At 40.7% G+C, this 20,615-nt stretch overlaps 2 protein-coding genes across 9 annotated transcripts; both read right to left on the minus strand.

Moving 5' to 3' along the window:
• Positions 1 to 250: 250 nt before the first annotated feature.
• On the minus strand, positions 251 to 15,789 carry dtd1 (D-aminoacyl-tRNA deacylase 1). 8 transcript variants are annotated; one of them, XM_037109394.1, is made up of 7 exons: positions 15,579 to 15,789; positions 15,098 to 15,188; positions 13,558 to 13,793; positions 12,530 to 12,627; positions 6,730 to 6,894; positions 1,990 to 2,011; positions 251 to 853 (listed from the first exon to the last, which is right to left on the minus strand). In XM_037109394.1, exons 1-5 carry the CDS (start codon positions 15,619 to 15,621, stop codon positions 6,739 to 6,741), a joined length of 624 nt encoding a protein of 207 aa, XP_036965289.1. In that variant the 5' UTR covers positions 15,622 to 15,789; the 3' UTR covers positions 251 to 853; positions 1,990 to 2,011; positions 6,730 to 6,738. The 8 variants fall into 8 exon arrangements, with proteins under 8 accessions (XP_036965289.1, XP_036965270.1, XP_036965300.1 ...); XM_037109375.1 differs by having other exon boundaries at positions 251 to 1,606; XM_037109405.1 differs by having other exon boundaries at positions 6,739 to 6,894; positions 15,579 to 15,788.
• Positions 15,790 to 16,621: 832 nt separating this feature from the next.
• Positions 16,622 to 19,968, minus strand: LOC119029520 (small integral membrane protein 26-like). Its single transcript, XM_037116366.1, has 2 exons — positions 19,737 to 19,968; positions 16,622 to 18,033 (listed from the first exon to the last, which is right to left on the minus strand). The coding sequence occupies exons 1-2, from the start codon at positions 19,858 to 19,860 to the stop codon at positions 17,861 to 17,863; spliced, it is 297 nt and encodes a 98-aa protein (XP_036972261.1). The 5' UTR covers positions 19,861 to 19,968; the 3' UTR covers positions 16,622 to 17,860.
• Positions 19,969 to 20,615: the final 647 nt, after the last annotated feature.

The following is a 20,615-nucleotide window of genomic DNA, read 5'->3' on the forward strand; positions in this document are numbered from 1 at the left end:
CAGCATCTCCTCTCCCTCTCCTGCTGCTCTACACCACAAACATGAAGAAACCTCAGCTCAGCATCATGGAAGAGAGAGAACAACTGAAAAAAAGGGGTGGGGGTTATGGTATGGGAGGATAGGAATAGCTTGCAGAACTAAAAAGAGTTGGGACAGTATAGACAGACCAGCTGGAGATGCTGAAAGGAGAAATAAGGACAAGCAACGCTGGTTCTGCATCACATAAAAAAAGCAGAAAAACACACCGACACACACAGCACAGGTCGCTTTTTTTATTAACATCTTTAAAAAATGGCAACAAAATGTACATTCAGATCTGCGAGGGGATTGTAAGACAGTAGAGTAATCCAAAACATGAATAAATGTAATAAGTCTGTAAAAAGGTTTATTTTTGTGAGGCCAAAGTCTGTCCAACCACACCGGTGTCAGTGTTCAGTGATAGTAAAGCACAGCTGGGCCCTCTCCAGAGCCAAAGTACATGTAATTGAGACAAACTGACTCATAGTCACTAAGCCAAAGCTACTCGGTCTGAGACAATAAAATGACTGCAGCTGCAGCAAGCAGCATGGCAGTGTCCATGCAGTCAAACGATCACTCTTTTCACAATAGCCAGGTCATGTCTGCCTTCCTGGTTTTTTTTTTGTTTTGTTTTTTTTCCTGGTGTGTCACATTTGACATCACGAACATGTTGGAAAACAGGAAAAAAAGTGGAAAGCAGCACGGAGGCCAGTGACAATGGTACTGTGGTTACTTTTGAATATCCTTTGCCTTGTCTTTCAAACTTTCATCGACTGGATGATGTTCGATGATTTACGTGCCAAACGCCAACTTCAATGCATGTCATAGCATCACACTGGAAAAGGGGAGAATACGTAATTAGTTTGTCCTCCTCGTGTTGTATTTCCATCGAAGTCGATCGGAGCCGCAGGCGAGAAACAACCTAGACTACTGCAGAGTCATTCGACACAGGAATGAATGCTGATTGTACTGTTTCCCATGGAAGACAAAAGTCAGATGAGATAAAATATAAACAGCCTTTTTTTGGTATTTGTAGTTTACACACTGAGGACAGAGGATAGAAGACTTTCTAGCCTCCTACATAATGTTAGCAGTGAACTATCCCCATGCTAGATGATGCTAGATTGCCAAAATAACAAGCTAAGGTGCAACACAGGATATGTGTCCATTCTTGTATAAGGAAAAGTAGACATTAGCTAGAAAGTAGCTCTTGTTCAAAGTCTGAGCCTTTTTGTTGTGTTTTTCTCCCTTTCACCTTTTTATTCTTACTCAAAAGGGCAATAAAGAGCATGTTCAATTAAAAAGCAGACCTGCGTGCACTAAAATTTTCAGTTGGACCTGGAAACAGTATATTCATGCAGGTACAATAACCCTTACACATGTAACTAAACCAGTAATGCCAGTTATGAGGTGTCACTGGTACAATAAATATTGAAAGGCTGTTACATCATCACTGTCCTGATGTTCTTGTGCCTGTACTATAAGCCAAGGACTTGGAGCGGAGTTACACTTCAGGGGCAGTGCCCCGTCTCTTAGCAGAGATTAAGTGGGAACAGCTTGCTTGGAGTGAGACAGGCAGGCAGGTAGACTAAAAGACAGAAACAGAGCAACATGGAAGTAAAACATGGAAAGACAGGCAGCGGTAAAGAGACAGTAAGAGATCACAGAAAGCTACTGAGCCACACAGTGCAGTGCTGCTGATGTCTGCTCCAGCTCATACCACCTACAGACATTTGTTCAATTTCCCCTAACCCGTCCGAGGAAACTGGACACTGTCCTATAGCTACTTTGTTTACACCTAGCCAGTCTTATATAATTGTGGAGTAGAGAAGCCAAAGACACCAGCAAGGGAACGATGTTCTGCGACAGGCCGAAAGAATCCTGCTGATTTCCAAACAGGAGGAAGGACAGTCCATGATCAGGTGTAAGAGTTACTGAGGATTAAGGTGTTCCTGAGGAAACTGGACTCACTGTCATGTCCCTGGTAGCAAATCTGCATGAGAGGAAACAGAACAGAATCACTTATTATCACCTTTGCATATGTAAAAGGGGAATAATGTGCTGTGTTTTTGTCGTTGCTTGTCTTTTTTTCAAAAAGTCTCCATCTCACTTTAATGATGCATTAACTGATATTTTTGGCTTCTTGAGCGCAGCAGAACATCAACATCGTGGACATATTACCACCTTGTAAAGCTGTTATGACGATCATGTTTGCAACTGTTGCAGTGGCAACCAATTTGCACACACTGTGAGCAAAGTTGTGAGCCAGAAAACCAAACGAGGGGCTGAAAGACACCATCATCAGTTGCTGTGGGAGGCATTTCTGTAAACAGATTGGACTGGACATTTCCAATATGCCTTCTGCAGCAGTGATGATTTATCCTACATTACTGTTGCAATCCTGGAATTATCATAATGCCATCTGCCATGTTTTGGTGGAGATAAAAAAGCATGGCAGCTCTCAATTTGTTCACTATTACATGCTATCAATCAACTCACCAAGTAAAAAAGAACACCATTTCATTACCTGGCCACCAGAGGTGCTTTACAGGCCAACATTACCAACCTGGGCTTCAACCCCACCAGTCTGTACTTATATAGAGGTGTGAGACCCATGGCAGAAACTTCACTGCTGGACTTTACTTACATTTCTGGCAGCATATGCAAGGGGGGGGGGGGGGTGCAACATTGACGCACATCAAAATGCAGGACTAGTTATCTTGTGAGCTATCAAGATATCAGCAAATATGTAAGAACTGCTTTCTGCTTGTTAAAGTGAAAGACCACAATACATTAAAACAACTCGTTTCTTAATAATCACAGTTTGAAGAGTGCCTCTGAAAAATCTCCATTTGGAGGGAAATGTAGGCCTAACACTTGTCCGTACCCCATGATCTCGACAAGAATCAAGACACGCTACCCTTGGATGTGAATGCCCAAACTGGAGGGGTAGGGTTAAATGGTGGGGGCAAGGGGTGTATTGTATTCCACAGCCAAGGGAATAATTCTATGTTTGATACAAAGTCATTTGTATTAACTAAACAACAGTCAATTGATCCATTGCTAAAACATATCCATATTAATAAGTGTAGCTTTAAAGAAAGATTACCCATATCGAGTTATTTTCAGCAAACAGATGATAAAAAATCAGTGATAAAAGTCATAGAGAAGGGATTCAAAATTTTAAGATACTTCTACACTCTATTTCTGACAGGTCTGCATTAGCCTATTCACAAACAATTACAACTTCTGTTGGCAAAAAACCCCCTTCAATTAAGCCGTTCATATAATCAGAATACCACAGATAAGGCAGAGGGACGAACAGAAGACATGGCAGAGGACAGTCACAAACTGCACATTCTGAGGAAAGCACACACACTGCTCATGTTTAAGTCATGTAAAGCAAACCTTGGGAACACCAATTCCCTCTTTAAAATATGCAGCGACAGAGCCAAACAAGCAAGCCCCTTGTCTGACATCTCTCTTACATCCAAATTTCCCTCTGCCATCTCTCCCCTCACCACAGCATTTCCAGAAGTGCTGTGCGTGCACTCGCCTGCCGCACGCCCCAAGACGAAAAACCGAATAACTCGTCTAACTCAGACTTTTTTCTTCTTCATCTTCTTTCTCATTTCCCCCCTTTTTTCAACCATCTCCCTCGCTCTGGCTCTCTGTCAGACAAAGAGGTCTTATGTAACGAGGTACTGAAGCCTCCATGTCTTGGGGCACATATTTATCCAACACGCACTTGGGGATTACAGAGCGGGGCCCCCTGCTGTAGAAGAGGCTGGGATAGGACTACAGGCGACATGGGACAGTGTCTGTGTGCATTACAGAACAGGCAAAATTGTGTATTAGCATTAAAGGTGAATTCCAGGTCATACTGATGCCAGGCATGCTTGTCTCTGTCTGTAATTATCTGAAAGTTTGCGTAACAAGAGGAACAGGAAGTATGAGTATTTGCTGTTGAAGTGGGATCGCATTCCCAGTTTGATAGCATATCCGTAAATGTGTGTGGCTGCCACAGAGTTCACACGGGGCGAGGGCTATGCCACAGGAGTCGTCAGCAGCAGCCTCAGCAGGGAGGGCTGAAGGAAAACAGAGGGAGCTGACTCAATGCCTCCCCGTCTCCGTTCTCTCACAACTCCTGTTTCTGCACTGGTAAACAAATACTGACGTCAAATAACAGCAAGCCCCGCCCCTCCTCTCTCCCCCCCCCTCATCCCTGCAATATAGACCACAGGATGAGAAACAAACAGGTCCGTTGCCGAGTTTCACTGCAATGTTAACACTAACGAAGAGAGCGGGCATAGACAGACGAAGCGAAAAACAGAGATGCTGAGGTGAATGCGAGCGATGCTGCCTTTTCCTCTCGCTGCACATTTAATGCTGCCATGTTGTACTTGACACAACACACTCATATAATAAATGGGGAAGAACTATTTTTTGAGGGCAGCTGTTGTTGACAGTGCAAAATCCCCAAACAATTGTGCAATCTCTTGCAAAAGGGCCCAGCTGTACAGTTTCTGAATACTGTTTTTTCTCAGGTGTTCATGTTTATCTGGGTTTCTGCAAATTTCAGAATCAAACTGTCAGATTTAATATGGAGAACAAACATATACAATCATAGTGAAGCCTGTGACTTTTCTAACAGTCTTACTTGTTAAAATGCTGTATACAAAGTATGTCACGTGCTGCTCATAATAATAAACCCACCACCCAACGCTCCTCTTCTTTCAGCTCTATGAAGCTTCATAGTAGGGCTGGGCAAAATTAACAACATAAAAAGTTTTCATGATATAAGATGAGAAATTGTCTTAGATTTTGGATATCATTATTTTGTGATATGGCGTAAATGTTTTCTTTTCCTGGTTTAAAAGGCTCCATTGCAGTTATGTGACATAATTTCCTGAACTCACCAGACTGTTTTATTGATAGATTATTGATGATTTTTATGAGAAAAAAAATCATAGTGTTAATATTTTGTGAAAGTACCAATAGTCATCCATACAATATTAATGCGATGAGGTATATTTCATAATATCAAGGGAAATATTGTATATCATGGTAAGTCCTAGAAATATTGTGGCATTATTGTAAGGCAATACCGCCAAGCCCCACTTCATAGCATCTTTTAAATCAATGTTTTTCTGTTTTATGGCCAACTCGGATCAAGCAGCCAGCTGTTTTCAGTGATAAAGCACTGTTAAATTGCTCATTATCAAACATAACAAATTGTTGTCTGCGGGGGTCACCTTGACACATAAGCATGGCAAGATAGGCCCCAGGATAAGGTAAGTTACCCTTTAAGAAGCAAAAATTACATTTGGTTCAAAGCTTGACATACACTTGCAAAGAACATGTATATCATGGCAGTCTTGAGTTCCAATGATTTCTACAGCTCTCATTTTTCTGTAATGGAATGAGTGAAACACAATCTCCTTTGTCACAAAATCACACTTATGAAGTTCACCTAATTGAGGTGAAAGTGGTTAAGAGACATTTAACCAAATATTATAATTAGTGCATATTTTAGACCCAGCAGATTTGGTCATATTTTTAGAAGACCTATTACAAATTGATATTTGAAGCAAACTTCATGAATGTTTCTTAGCAGTATGGAGTAGTATGATGCAGAGAGTTGCAGAAATCATTGGAACTCAAGACTGCCATGACGTACATGTTCTTTACAAGTGTATGTACATTTTTGTGAATTTGGCATTGTGTTAAACATGAGACAGTGATAGGGTCTTTTGATGTGGGGTTGCATGACGGTACATAGTCATTGTTTTACCTAAAGTAGATGGACGTCAGTTTGCCCTCTCTGTGAGAAGCAGCACGTAGCACTGGCAGGCACTGTACTGTTAACAGAACCAACAACAAGACGTATTATAGCCATCAAGAAGAAGAACCCTAACCCTAAAAATATACATGTATGTGTTTAAGTGTATGCTACATTTTCAACATTTTTGGAGCTTTAAATATTGCCAGACAGTCTTTTCCTTTGGCACTACATTGCCTCCACTGACAACACTGATAATGCTACGCACTGTATTATGCCGCAGATCAGCTGTTTAGGTTGGACTTTCAGTGGCTGTGTCAGGCAGCGTAAAGTAACAAAATTGTTCAAAACATAGTGTACACGTTAAACAGATATATATTTTTTGGTGAACATTCTTTTAGGTAGCTAAAATACATCTTGCTGCCAGTAGCATTTACGACAGTACAATGCTCTGCTTCCCTGTCAGTGCTACATGCTGCTTCTCCACACGGGGACAGCTGACGGTCATCATATGTAGGTAATACACTGACTAGGCATAAGTACCTCACACTAATCCCACATCAAAAAGGCCCAAACCATCCCTTTACGTTAATGAACAGCAGGTCTGAATGTGTATTAAAACTATTTATTTTCTTGTGGTAATAAAACAGATGGAGTGAAAAACACCATACCTGGTAGTTTGTATTGACCCTAAATATCAACAAATAGAATGAATAAAACAAGTATTACCAAATACACAAAAAGGAAGCTGATGAGAAGATCTGTCCGTCTAACATGGTGAATGATAAAAGATCATAAAATTAACTCTTTAGCACAAGAAATAACAGAGGTCATGTGATGTTTTAAGAACCTGCAGACACCTGGTGTGTGTATGAGCATGTTCTATGTGTATGTGGGTATTTTTGAGAACATCTCGTTCACTCCCTCACCCTGCTGACCTAAGTCTCCCTCTCTGACGAAACATCGCCCTCAGCTCCACTACTGGCGTTGGGGTCCTGTCGGTAACGTTGAGTCCCTTTCTCCCTGCTCGACTCTGAGGGGCCCTTTGAGCGTGTCTTCTCCTTCCTCTGCTGCTGCTTCTCCTGCTTTGACAGCTGAGGAAACACAAAAAACAGGAAGGCTTGGTTCATCATAACAAAAAAATACTTCATCTTACTTATCCTTTGCCCTTAATATGCACAAACCTGTCAAAAATCACTGGTGAGCGATGAAGGAGTGAGACATAAAAAAATACACATATTTCCAGACTTTTACCAATCAGAAGAAGGCTCAAAGCTATGCCACTTTGGTCCAGCACCGTAAACTGCAATAACGAAAAAGACGCATCGAACTGATTAAACAAACTCTCAACGGACAACGCAATGTCCAGCTGGACTCCCTAGTTCAACCTGGAAAAAGGATGAGTGGATGGTGAAACACCATCTTAACAGGGAACTGTGTTCTTGTTCATGATTTTTTTCCTCTTCTCCTTTTTTATATGACCAAGAATGCTCCGTCTGTAACTTACTAAAAAAAAAATAAGTGAACCGAGTGAGCTGGAACAATGTTTAATTCTTATCAACCCACCGAGGTATGCTCTTCACCCCACTGTTGTCATAATATAACAAGTTTTTCGGAGAGCGTCTGCCTATTGTTCACCTTTCTGTGATCATTGATGCATTATGAATGAAGCCTCGTTCACATACACAGTAAGGGGAAGATATGTCAGGACTGTGATTCACTTGAACTGTGTGTACTGCACAGTTAGTAGTAAAGTGTTTTCGTTATCACCAGAGATGATGGTTTGACAGGAGACTAATTTTGAAAAAATACTCTCATATCATACTGAGGTATGGATAGAGGAAATGGATAGGAAAATAAATCTCATTTATTTCATCAATTTTGTTTTTTTGATAAAAGGTGACATCATACCAGCAAAGTACTGCTGAATCAGATAAGCCGAGTTTTTAGATGTAAATAATAAGGAATTAATCAACTCAACAGAGGCCATTAAATCCTCACAATCGACACCTCATATAGTACACTATACTGAAAATACAACCTCTGGCAGAACTTCTGAAACTATCTGAAACCCTCATCAGTATGGGGTTCCTGATGGCTTAGTGAGCTGAGGCACAAACCAGAATATGCCTCATCATGACCTTTGCAGTATGTTTAGTATTCACCCAGAGGGTCGTAAATGCATGCGAATTAGTATAATTAATTATACAAAGAAGGAGAAACACATCAGCGCCACAGACAAACACTTGCTTTTGTAGATACACGACCTCTTCTCTTCTCTCCTCATTTAGAGCTATTCTAGGCTGTCATATGATCACTTCAATGAGTCTATTGTTGTGACTGCATGCACTGCCTCTCACACACGCCAAAGCAGACCTTCCCAGTGCCACTCAGCACGACTACTCACTGCTCCAATCAAATCTGCTCCTACTTCTTTTCTCATTGTATTCTTCACGCTCCATAACACCCCACAACAGCACTGATAAAGTAGGTATGCTAGCCGCCAACTGAAAAAGGCCCATATACACAGATGCTCAAACTTTTATGGCTGCCGGGTAAATATTTATGAACTAAATGTCATCTTAAGATCCAAAGCATTGCATAACCATTACATTATTCAAAGAGCACAAAAAAAGTCAGTGTTATTCCCATTTGAACCCATTAACACGCTGTTGTATCAAACCAGGCTGAGAGTCTCTGTTGATGACATAACATCTGGCACAGAGAAACAAGAGACGCATACTTTCAAACATTATAAAACAAACTGGACACTGTCAACACTGTAAGTGTTTCTCTTTTTGCCATAAAGCAATCCACATTTCAAACAGTGTTTAAACTGCATTCAAACCCAAAACTCTGAATCCCAACCAGATTAAAAACCTTGATATGACATGATTTTACATTATATAATTCCTGTGTATGCTGGGTCTCAGCCCACGCCCCAAAACAACAACAACAAAAATGCATAGTCAGGTGAACAAACAGAAAAAGTCAGGAGCCATCTGCCATTGATCACGACCATTCAGCCTCCCAATGAGAACATCCACACAGGGAAATTTTCATTGCTCTGGATAACACCATTGTTTGCTGGCCGCTTGACCCTGCAGTTGACTAAATCCCCGATTCATGGAAAGAAAGGGACAGTGTTGGTTGGCTGTTTCTTCATTTCCCCCCCTTGTGCCAAGTTTAGCCTATTGGCTGCCCTTTTATCCCTCATGTTCAGCCTTGGCTTTGGCTCCTCTGCCCCCACAGCAAAACATCACAAACAGACAAGATTAAAATTCTGAGGACTGCTTAAAAGCCCTCCCTTTGGGCAAGCAACCAAGCCTACCAAGGGGAGAGCAGCCAAAGCCTGCCTGAAGCCAAAGCATAAGGCGTTGGTTGGGTTTCACTGAAGGGAGAAGGATTGAGAAAGACGGATATATGAACTTCTTTCACATGGCTGAAACAAGAGGCTGAGAGGTGTATCTAAGTAGGAACTGTCTTGGGTGATCCCTTGACTATTCTGCTAGCTTTTGTGGTTTTGAGGGAAATGTCTTCACAACTATTGGATGGGTTGTTGAGAAAATGATAACAGATAACCAAGATAGTTGAAGTAGGACTGCAACTAAGGCTGCTTAGCATCCATCCTGGGATGCTGCCTTGACTCAGTGCAGGTGGTGGGAGAGAGCAGGAGGATGGACAAGCTGTCATCGCTGCTGGTGCAGGAGTCCCGCCCCCTGCAGGTCACTATCTCAGCACTGGGCAGCTCCTTCAGCAACAGACTGATACACCCCAAGTGTGTGAAGGAGAGGTATCACAGTCCCTTCCTTCCTGCTGCTGTCAGACTGTACAAGCAGCACTGCTCCCAGTAGACCTCACTGTCCACTGTGCAGCACAACTATACAAAACTCATTTCTGGTTTGCACTATCTGGTCAAATTTTTAATACCCATATTTATAATTTGTATTTATGAATGAAAATTCACTGCCACACTATATAATTACATGTTAATTCTGTACAATATCATCTTTATATGTATATACAAGTCTATTCTATTTCTTACCTTGTTAAACGTATTGTTTATTTTTTGCTACTGTTATTGTTTTTTTTGTAATATTCTGTCCTTTGGCTACTGTATAGGAATACTGATTCTGATTGATTTGGTAAAAAGGTCAATATTGTGATTATTTTAGCAGACATTGCTGTATGATTCACAACCAGAAGGAATGATCATTTTTGCATCACAGTTGTGTTAAACTCAACAGACAGGGAGCACTCCTGCTACACTGATGGTTGACTCCAGAGCAGGATAAGCTTCTTCATATTTTAGATTTGACTGAGCTGTTTGTTAAGTGCCACTGTCAATAAGAGAATAAAACCAAACTACAATAAGTAGTTAGTTAGTTCCAGCTATTTATTAGAAGGCTACATTTTCATTGCATTGAACAAATCAGTACCAGGAACTGAGTATATTAAACCTTGCAAACAAAATACAAATATTCCTAGTCTCTCAATAACAGTGATACACCTCTTTCAGCCTCTTTTCTATTTATTTATTCATTTACCCATCTCTAACTGTGTACACATACTCAGAAATGTAGATGTAATCCTTTGCAGGGGCACACACTGCTCCTTGGTGCATTTGCCCCTGAGATCAAGTATTGAGGGCAAACTACCACAAGCTAAATACTGATGTAGGATAGTAAACGCTGTTTTTGGAAATGTGGACTTTAAAAAGAAGCTTTAAAACCCAGACAGTGGCCATCATGTCCTTGCCAATATCGACGTCTGCCATTGCCATCTCTTCCTTAGCCTCGTGGAGTGGAACTGATTCACCGACTGTTCTCACTCAGTCACCCCCATGGTGAAGCTGAAAGCACCCCCAACTTGCCTTGGTTGGGTGTACGTGTGTGTGTGTGTGTGTTATATGTGTGCTTCAGATGACTGGCAGAACAAGCCTACGAGCACAGGCTTTGGTAAGCACACCACTGCACGCTCCCCCTCTACAGTACCTGTACTTGTGGGAGCCTGCTCCCAGCATGTCCATCTCTCCGATTCCTTCAATATTCTGTTTGCTTCACTGTAAAACCAGGATTTCTTCTTTCATGTTGGCTTTTTTATTTTTGAAACTATGCACTGAGATCAGAAAGGGTTCAAATTCACCTTAGCAGCATCACAAAGCAGCTAGCATGGCTGCAATGCACCTATTCAGAATCAAAAATGTCAATATATAATGAGGACTTCTGGTTTGACACTGAGGCATACAGTATATTGAGATGAAAAGGGAAGAAGACAAGCATGCTGGGTGCAGGCAGGCCTGGTGGGCTCCCACAAGGACAGGTACTGCAGAGGGGGAGCAAGTGGTAACAGCAGTGTGAAAAACACACACAGTCAATTCGGGAGTGCTTTCAGCTTCACAAGGGGGTGACTGGGTGAGAACAGCCGGTGAATCAGTTCCATGCCATGAGGCTATGGAAGAGGTAGTAATGTCAAACATGATTCTTGGCAAGGACAGGTTCCTAAGTTCGTTTTAGTCTAAATTCACCCCCCAAAAAAACATTTGTTGGGTTTTTCAGTATTACACTTGTAGTTGTTTGCCTACAATAATTGATCTCAAGGGAAAATATACCAGGGGGCAGTGTGTGCCAAAGTAAAGGATTACTTCTACAGTATAAAGTACTGTATGCACAGTCATAGGTAAGTAAATGAAAAAATACCCAAGCATGAAGTGAGCTTTGAGTTTATGACCCCACAACAGACAACACCGAACCACCTTCCCCGTAAACTTACCATTTATTTCAAATCTAATGCAAGGAATGTCAGAAATGTGCCTGAGCCCAGCCAACTATCATCCCAGATAAAGTAACAAAAAAAAAAGAGTGAATGGGGTGTGTGTCAAAAAGATGTTCTGACTGAGTTAGATGCTGTAAGATATGTGCTGAAACAGCAGTTCTAAATTACAACAAACAATTGGTTGATAAATGGTTTATAAGCATTTTATTGTTAACAATAAACTAACTAGTAACTACATGTGAATTTACTCTAACTTTACTGTTTATTGAAGATAGTTTAGATACCCAAGATTCTCTTTCCAATGGAAAACTGCTTTCACAAAGGCTTTCATTTTTTAAAAACTATAAAATATCAGTAAAGAGTTTCATAAAGTATAAAAGTATCAGATATTTATATCAGTTGGGCTCAAATATGATGCATCAGTTATACCTACATAACAAGTGAGGTGGTGGTAGTAGAAAATGAACCAGTTTCAAGGTGTTTTGTCTTGAGACAAGGAATGTACATATATACACATATAACATACTACATGAAAAACAGGAAGACTGCACATAACAGAAGTATAAACATCACCATCTAGTGGTTCCAAATGAGAAATAAATTAATCCTTGAACAGTGAATGATGGATGGGTAGAGAGATGCAGCTAATTCAGGTTTCTGTAGTCCAGAGTAGTGGAGTTTAATTTGCATATTTATTTTGAAAATGTGTTACATCTGTAACTACCCAGTAAAAAGTGTACCATAGACAAAAACATCTTAATTTAAGGTCCCTCATCTAGCTTTTATTGGAGCCTTTATTTGTTTCTGACATCAAGCCAAGTGATAAAATATCCCATCCACTGAAGTAAGACAGTGGAACAATTGAAAGCTCCAGCATAAAGCTTATATGTGGATCTTGAATTAAGATTTGTTTTCATCAAACCACTGTCCAAAACTTCATGCTGTATTAAGTACCTGTCTGGGGTCTGTGGGACCGGTAGGTGACGTCAGTTCGATGGTAACAGGTCCGTCATTTTGAATGTGGACCTGCATGTAGGCCCCAAACTTCCCATCTAGAAACAAAAGACAGACATCTTACAAGCCAGATGAGACCAGCAAATCAATGACCATCAATGCCACAGTTAGCCAACAGTTCACCTAATCCAAGTGCATCCCAAAATGACAACACCTCCAAACATTATTAGGCAGTAGAATCTGTTTGGCATTGGCAGTCGATGTTTCATAAGGATGTAAGATAACGTGGAGCCTTGAGACATTGGGGACAAAACACAAAAGGGCTGTAGGAGGACAGGAAGTTTCAACTTAAATGTTCTCCTTTCTTCCACTGGGTCCGCGAGATTAATGACACCATCTGCACAATGAAGCTGTGGGCCATGGTGGAAAAGCGCTGCATCATCACATTTCCTCTCTGGAGGAAGGGGGACTAATTAGGAAGCCTTATGTCTCCCTTGCTGGGACAAGGTGTTCTCTGCACCTGCTCCCTGGTGGGCTGACCCAATTCACTGTCACCATCACCGCGTCACAGCACCGGTAATCCACCCCCCAAAAAAGTCATAACCTTACACTGAGATGGGGAGCGAGGCAGGGGGACAGGGCACTGATCCAGACAAACAAATGAGTGGCGATAACAATGACCCTCAGCACTTTTGTTTTTAATAAGCTATGAAACAACTAGCTGTAAAACACAAAGCAATTTTGAGCAATGTTTTCTTTGCCCCTCTGGAAAATAGCCTCTCGTTCTGAAATTCAAGTTTTTACAACGACCCTTTAAATGTGTGCTGTTTTCATCATCTTCAAAGAAATAAACAATGCCTATCAGCTACTCAATATCTGACCCAGGGCTGACATAAAAAACGGTTAGCGATAACTTCAACAATGGTAAAACATTTTTTTAATTAGCTTTCCTCTAAGGTCCAACAGTAGCAGGAACACACGGCTGCAGCACTCTGACGATAAGATGGCTAAGTAATTTGTTCACCCACCCTTAATATGCTCCGGCTTGTAGGCACTCCTCATGCTCTCCAGGATGCTATTGTAGAAGGGCTGGGCCAGCTCTGCAGGCATAGCTGAGTGGAAGTCTGGCTTGTTGCCTTTCAGTATACACTGCAGTGTGAACTGGCTCACACACAGCACTTCAAAGTCCCTCTCCATGACACTTTTGCTCCACGCTCGGCCATTCTCGTCTTCAAAGAGTCGTAGGTTCAGGATCTTGCGTACTCTGGAGACAAACAAGGTAAAACATTGTTAAATCAACCCGTCGTGTACCATGTCGATCGCTCTGATTAATCTTGTCGATTCGGGCAAAGAACTGACTGCCTTCATTTGAAGAGCACACACTGGGCTTTTGCATTAGACTGAGACGTGTAAGAGTTAAAATATCATAGTGTGGTGGTTTATGATGTTGCTTGTGTGAGTTTTAGCTCCTTGACTCAAAATCGTGCAGACTTCACATCTTTGCTGATCACTGTTAATGCATGCTATATATAGTCTTGTACTTATTTTTGCTCCAAACACTCATTGGCCTCTGTTATTTTCAGTATGACATAAGCAGACTTGGAAATTCTGTAATTCATCAGTGTGAACATTAAAGGGGCTCTATGTAACAATTTGCAGCAATTATCATGCATCAAACAATAGTCTGTGCTACACTACCCATTACAAAATTGTAACTTTGAGAAACTCACACCTGATGTGAAGTGTGTTGGATTGCCTAATTTGAATACATTTTGAGATTTGGGTAAACAACTTAAATACTGTGCAGCAATTGATAGAAGCCAACAGTTGCCTGGAAAAGCATTGAATTATATTCATAAACTGTTTTAAAATATGCACTTTTATTAAATATGGCTGTGATGTAAACAGAGCCATAGCCATGAGTCCTCCCTATAAAAGCCAGACCGACCATGGGATCAGAAAAAAAAAAAAAAACATTACAAAGTTTTCATTATTATTTAGATGTTTCTGATCTTATCAGAAATTATTTTAATATAATATGCATCAGTGTTTGGGTGGGTGGTCCTTGTCATTCACATGAATACCAAGACCCATGGTTACCCAGTAAAACATTGTATTTTAACAAGATGATCAATGACCATGATATTTACTTCACCTGAAGGTCCTTTAGCACTACAATTCCCTTGATGTTTTGCCGAACAAGTTCAAGTGATTGACACAAGTGTTCTGCATCAGGACTGATCAATCGATGCCCTTTTAACCTGTCGTACCATGGTAACCCCTTGCTGCCTGTTCAAGCCTTGAAGCTTGATAGAAGCTCAAGAGTGTGTGGTACTTTTTTCTGTCCTAGCTGGATGTTATACAGACCCAGCACCTTATTGAAGTTTGATACCAGCTGAGTTGTGTTATTCCTATATTTTTTTAATTTCAACTGCGAAATTATGTCAAATTCATCAGTGTAGTACTGCACGTAACAACTATTTTCTAACACAAACATTTAAACAGGCATTTCAGGTTCGGATCAGGTTTGTGTCTCTGGGGATCAAAGTCCATCCCACACTCACTCACATGTAGTCAGCGTCCTTCTGGGTGTCCTCCGCAGATATACCCAGCAGTATGCACAGCCCTCGTCCTACTGAGCTGATCTGCTCTTCTCCCACTGCAGGAAAAGGGGAACAGTTTGAGTGAGTGAGCTGCTGTTAAGTGACAAGCAGCTCTGACTGACAGGTGACACACTGAATGACATCAGTGTGTGTGGTCAAAGGAACCAGCAGTCAGGACTGTCATTCAGCTGTCAGTACCACGGACGTCCACGGGACACGGTCCTCATTTCAAAACCTTCACTGGTTGCCTCCGAGATTAAAAACACAAGCAGCGCTGCTCTCAGTGGACTCCGGTAAGAGACACGCCTGGCTGTGCCGGGAGCCTCTTTCCCTTTCACCGGGACTGCTAATGCTAACCCAGCTAGGTTAGCTAGGATTCGTGGTTAGCGATATTGTGAGAGGCGTCAAAGCGTGGCAGCTCTACTCATTACAAAACAGCCGCTTACCTGTGACAGTGGCCCTGGTGACCCTCTGGATAATGGCTCTCATTGTTTTGGTTGTGACGGGGAGCACGCTCTTACAACTTCCGAGGACTCACGGCGTGAACGGGACGTCGTCGCTAGCGGCCCAGACACGCCCCACACATCCTGTGCTGCTTCCGGAGGTTCGCCGGTGTTTCGGATTAGCAGGCGACTTTGTTACCTGAGGACATATCGGTGTCGGGTACAGTAATTAACCAGAGAAGGTCCCCAGTGCAGACACAGGGAGGTCACAGGCTGATCTAACTGCCTTCTTGAAATGGCTTCATATATGATACACGACTTGTAGATATTTAGCCAAAGCAGAAGTCTAAGTGGATTTGTCCGCACACCATGCGGGTTCAGGTCATGTTTATTTACTAATCTATAGATAATTTCTATACCGGTGTATTTTTTATTTTTATGACGGTTGACTGGCTCTTCTACGTTATAAATAGTTTACTCAGAAAGGCTCCTACAGACGAACAACTGTTCTTAAAAAAAACTTTATAAGGGAGGCAAACATCCACAGGAAGATGTTTCTTGTTTACATCCTCCATTTCCTGAAACAAGAATCCATAGATGACCGGGTTATTGAAAATCCAGAAAAAAAACAGGCATTAACGCGGGCAGCTACGTCGTCTCTTCCCGTTTTCAACACCTGTTGAAAAGCTGTGATTTTACGATGAGGGCAAAATGTATAACACATACCATTATAGATGAAGCCACAGGTACCACAGACATGCCCCATATTCTTTGTTTGTGTGGGAACATGATTATTTGGTACAGACCTGTTTATCAGGGAAAATTAAATGCAAAAACTACCAGTCGCTAAACACTAACACTAAAGCTGCAACTCATCACAGCTGAAATATCCTTCAAGTTAATCTCAATATGATTCACTTTACTTTTTGCAAATCAACAGTCCTAATGCCAACAACATTACAATATAGTGAAGGTAAAGTGAAGGTATCTGGTTATACATTAACTGAAACACTGGTTGAACAGAAGAAAAAAGTATGACACACAAGTAAATTATATGTCCTTTATTACAGAGTTCAGTTTGGTTAAGATGTATTTTTATGTTGTTAGACTCAACTGTGTCAGGCATGTTGGGGCTGAACAGTGCTTTTAATAGATTTTCCATCTCATAATGGGAAACATTTTGACATGTCACAGTAGGAAAAGCACAGGTGTAAATAATAAAATGAACAATGGATGAATTCCATTTAGTTGCTCCAGTCATGGCTCACTGGGAAACAAATACAACGGAACCATTATTAATGTAGCAATACCTTTTTTCCTAACATGTCACAATGAATATTGTGAATTATTGACAATTGTGAAACAAACATACTAGAAAAAATGAATCAAAGAAGGCAACAAAATTAAAGCAAACATCTGAAAATGTGTTATACTGTACTTTAAAGGGGCAATATGTAAGAATTGGCAACCTGTTTGATTCATACTCATTCATACAAATAAGAAACTAAATGTCACCAGTGTAACTGCTATCAGTAGCTGCCAATTGCTAGTTAGCTCAGATAGAAGTGCAGCTAGCGGTTCGGACTGGGCGCCTGTGGCACCGCCGGACTGTTCCTGTTAACGTGGCCAGAACAGGAGCTTTGGACAGGGATGGGCCAGGGGCGAGCTGGACAGTGGATATCTTGAAACACAATACATTTAAAGCCAAACATCAGAATTCTTCACACTCGGAAAACAATTTTGTTGACTTTTTTATTGCATAAATTCTTACATACTGTACCTTTAGAGTTTCATAAACGTATTGTTTATTTCAAGCCCGATGTCTCAGTCCTCACCCATTATACTGGCTGTTCTTTCCGCTAGCACATATAAATGAACTGCTACGTGAACAGCAGTCAAACAACAACAACACTGACAATTTCATAAATGAGCCTGTCATTCATTCCACAGATTGAGAGAACCTCCTGTAGCATGGTGCAATACCTGCTGTGCTCACAGAATCAGAGGAAACTTGAGCTTGAACAGGAGTCGACACCATTGGTGGTTGTGTCAACTTTGTATTATTGGACGATGGTGTAGATAAAGCTAACAGGAGTACTACTGAAAAAAATTGTTTAGTTTATAAATAATTTGCTGCAATCTCTTCCAACGGCATCTCTTCCAGACCTGGACAGGTGGATACCGCGGTGGGATTTCTGTTACCAATAAAAATAATGTCTTCACACAAAAGCATTAACAGTACATAATCCCCCAAAAAGCTCTCGACAAGTTCTCTGTCCATCATCTTATTTGGCATTGTCTCCACTCCTAGAGTCACCGCTGAATGATTTGATAAAATTGTAGATTCTCGTTGTGTAGGGGACAAAGTCTTTCTTGTAGATGATGACAGTTTTGGAATGAGCAGTCTCGTAGACAACTTGATTCGGATCTTCTGGCTCTTGGACCTCTCCGCTTTTCACTAGTTTACAAGGGGGAACGAAAAGAGTGATTTAGCTCTGAGTATTACTGAGTAGTAGAATAACGGCTAAAAAGCATCGCGCAAATTCTATCCGAGACAAGCCAGCCCCTCCTCCCTCTGCCAGTGGTACCTGTGGGCTGTGAATCACCTGGGATGAGGGAACAGGACTCACTGATACTCTTCTTCATTCTCTCTAAACCTCACTCAGTATTTTGATGTCAGGAATATTTTTAGGTTTAGGTCTATTTCCATGGAGAAATCTCTCTGTGACTACTATTTTTGCTACTTTAGAAACAATATAGTTATATTTAAAACATTGCACTGACACATGAACATTACACTATTTAAGCAATAAAAATGTGGATTTTTTCAAAAAGGAAACTAATACGTTGCTCACTTCAGAGACCTGTCTTACCTGTTCTTTTGTATATTACCATTGCTCTTAATTAAAGCAAAAGTAATTTCATGAAAAAAAAAATAAATCACTGAGCATACAATATATCTTATCCGATTGCTCAATTAATCAGTAGAATAATCGGTAGGATACTCGATTACCAGGGGGCTTGGCTCCACCAGCAGTGGAAGTATTCAGATTCCTTTCTAAACTAGCCTAGAAATATAACCTGAAATAATAATACATGTACTCCAGTGTAAATAAAAGGTTCCTCATTCAACATAAGGCTTTACTACATAAATCTCAATTCAGTATCTAAATTTACAGCACACAAAATGGCCTCTGTCAGTGTTAGATTATCAGATTATAAACAACTTAATCTGCAAAGTATATAAAGCTGTCAGATAAATGTAAATGTGTGGAGTGGAAAGTACTACTCCACACCGTACTTACATCAAATGGAAATACTCAAGTACAGCACAAGCACCTTAAAACTGTACTGAGTACAGTACTTGAATACATGTTGTTATTTTACTAGACAAACACTGTAGCTGCTGAATGTACAGACAGCCAGTGTTTAACAGGCCAGCATTAACATTGGAACAGAGAATGAAGCAAAGAGTCCATCTCTGAAAACAAGCAGGCTACATAACTGTTGGTATTAGTTACTGAAATACTAAAACAGACAAAACATTTAAAAAATAGTTTGTACTGTCAGTTTACAGCATCCACTTAACCCTACAACACTAACGTACATGTTCTGTAACACCATCACTAACGCCAGGTATATATTACCCAATATAACATAGCATAAAACATACTTCCCATCGAAGTGCATTAAAGTCCAACAATACATGTCAAACTGAAGTACTCTTTTTTATTTCCCCTTAACATGGGGGGACCCTTGAAAAGGCCCTAAAATGTGTGAAAAATGAGGGAATCGCTCAGAAAAACTTGATTAAATAAAATTAAACTAATAATGGAACTGAGGAACTTGTTCTTCAGTCCACCAGTTCTTGGGCCATGGGAGCCTTGTTCGGTGAAGGCACAGTCTCTAACGTCCTGTAAAATAAACCTTCAAAAGATTTTGTATAAGGGGAAATAAAAGAAGAGTAATTCAGTTCTTATTTCATAGCAATTTATCAGGTAAAATATTATACGTTAATGATAGAGGGCAAACTGTTTTTACCGGATGAAAAAGTAAATGAAAATTAATGACATTAATGAAAAATCACATGAATCAAAACTGGGTCAAAATCACCCGACGTTAGTGTTGCGGCGTTAATGCTGACAGTGTGCAGTCACTCACCTGGCCAGCCGTCAAGTCGACCCGTGTACTTGAAGTACGCGTACGAGCCGATGACGGTCCAGACGCCAGCAGCGTACACGATGGACATCCGAGTTCTCCACTTCATCACATCTTTGAGCGTCATGGCTGCAGTCTGACAGCTCTGGCTCCGTCTGTTTTCCTTCCTGCTCGGATGTCTTGGGGCAAAGCGGTGCAAGTCAGGGCGCCGCCATGACAGTCAACCGGAAGTACAAGTGCTACTCTTTAAATACTTCCGGAAATAATTTGTTATTTATTTATTTAATTATTTCTTTCCAGGTATAGACATCCCAATCAGTCTTACTGGCCAAATATGTGTGCATGTGGTTCTCAAAAATTAGCGAGGTCCAGATTTTTGTTTTTAAATGGAACCGTTTTGTTATGGAGTTGTTGTCTGTTAATACCTGCTAAGTCTGTGTTGTCTTATACTTTAGTGTCAGATACATAAAGACAGTAGAGTAGCCAAAATCTGTCCTCAAGTAGTTACTTCATAAAAACAGGTAAAAATAAAGGTAGTGATCAAGATAGATACTTTAAGTATGAAAGTATTACAAATGACTTGAGTGGGGAGTCTGTATGTATTTGTGATGAAATGACTAATTATCATCTCCTGATTAGACAAAATACAAACTAAATATAACATTATTGTTAAACTAAATTATTTTGTTTGCTTGTTATTGTCTGTATTTTATTATGATCGGGGAAATTAATGAGCAAATTGTGTGTATGTGCGTAACAGACCGTGTCTGTTATGCCAAAAAATAAATATAAAGAGTGTCAAAATGTGTCTGTAAACTTTGATGAGTCCAGTCCAGATGTCCCAAGATGTGTCCACATCAGACTTTCTGAACATGTCTCATA

This window comes from Acanthopagrus latus, chromosome 1 (genome assembly GCF_904848185.1).
Source record: "Acanthopagrus latus isolate v.2019 chromosome 1, fAcaLat1.1, whole genome shotgun sequence".
Taxonomy (NCBI): domain Eukaryota; kingdom Metazoa; phylum Chordata; class Actinopteri; order Spariformes; family Sparidae; genus Acanthopagrus; species Acanthopagrus latus.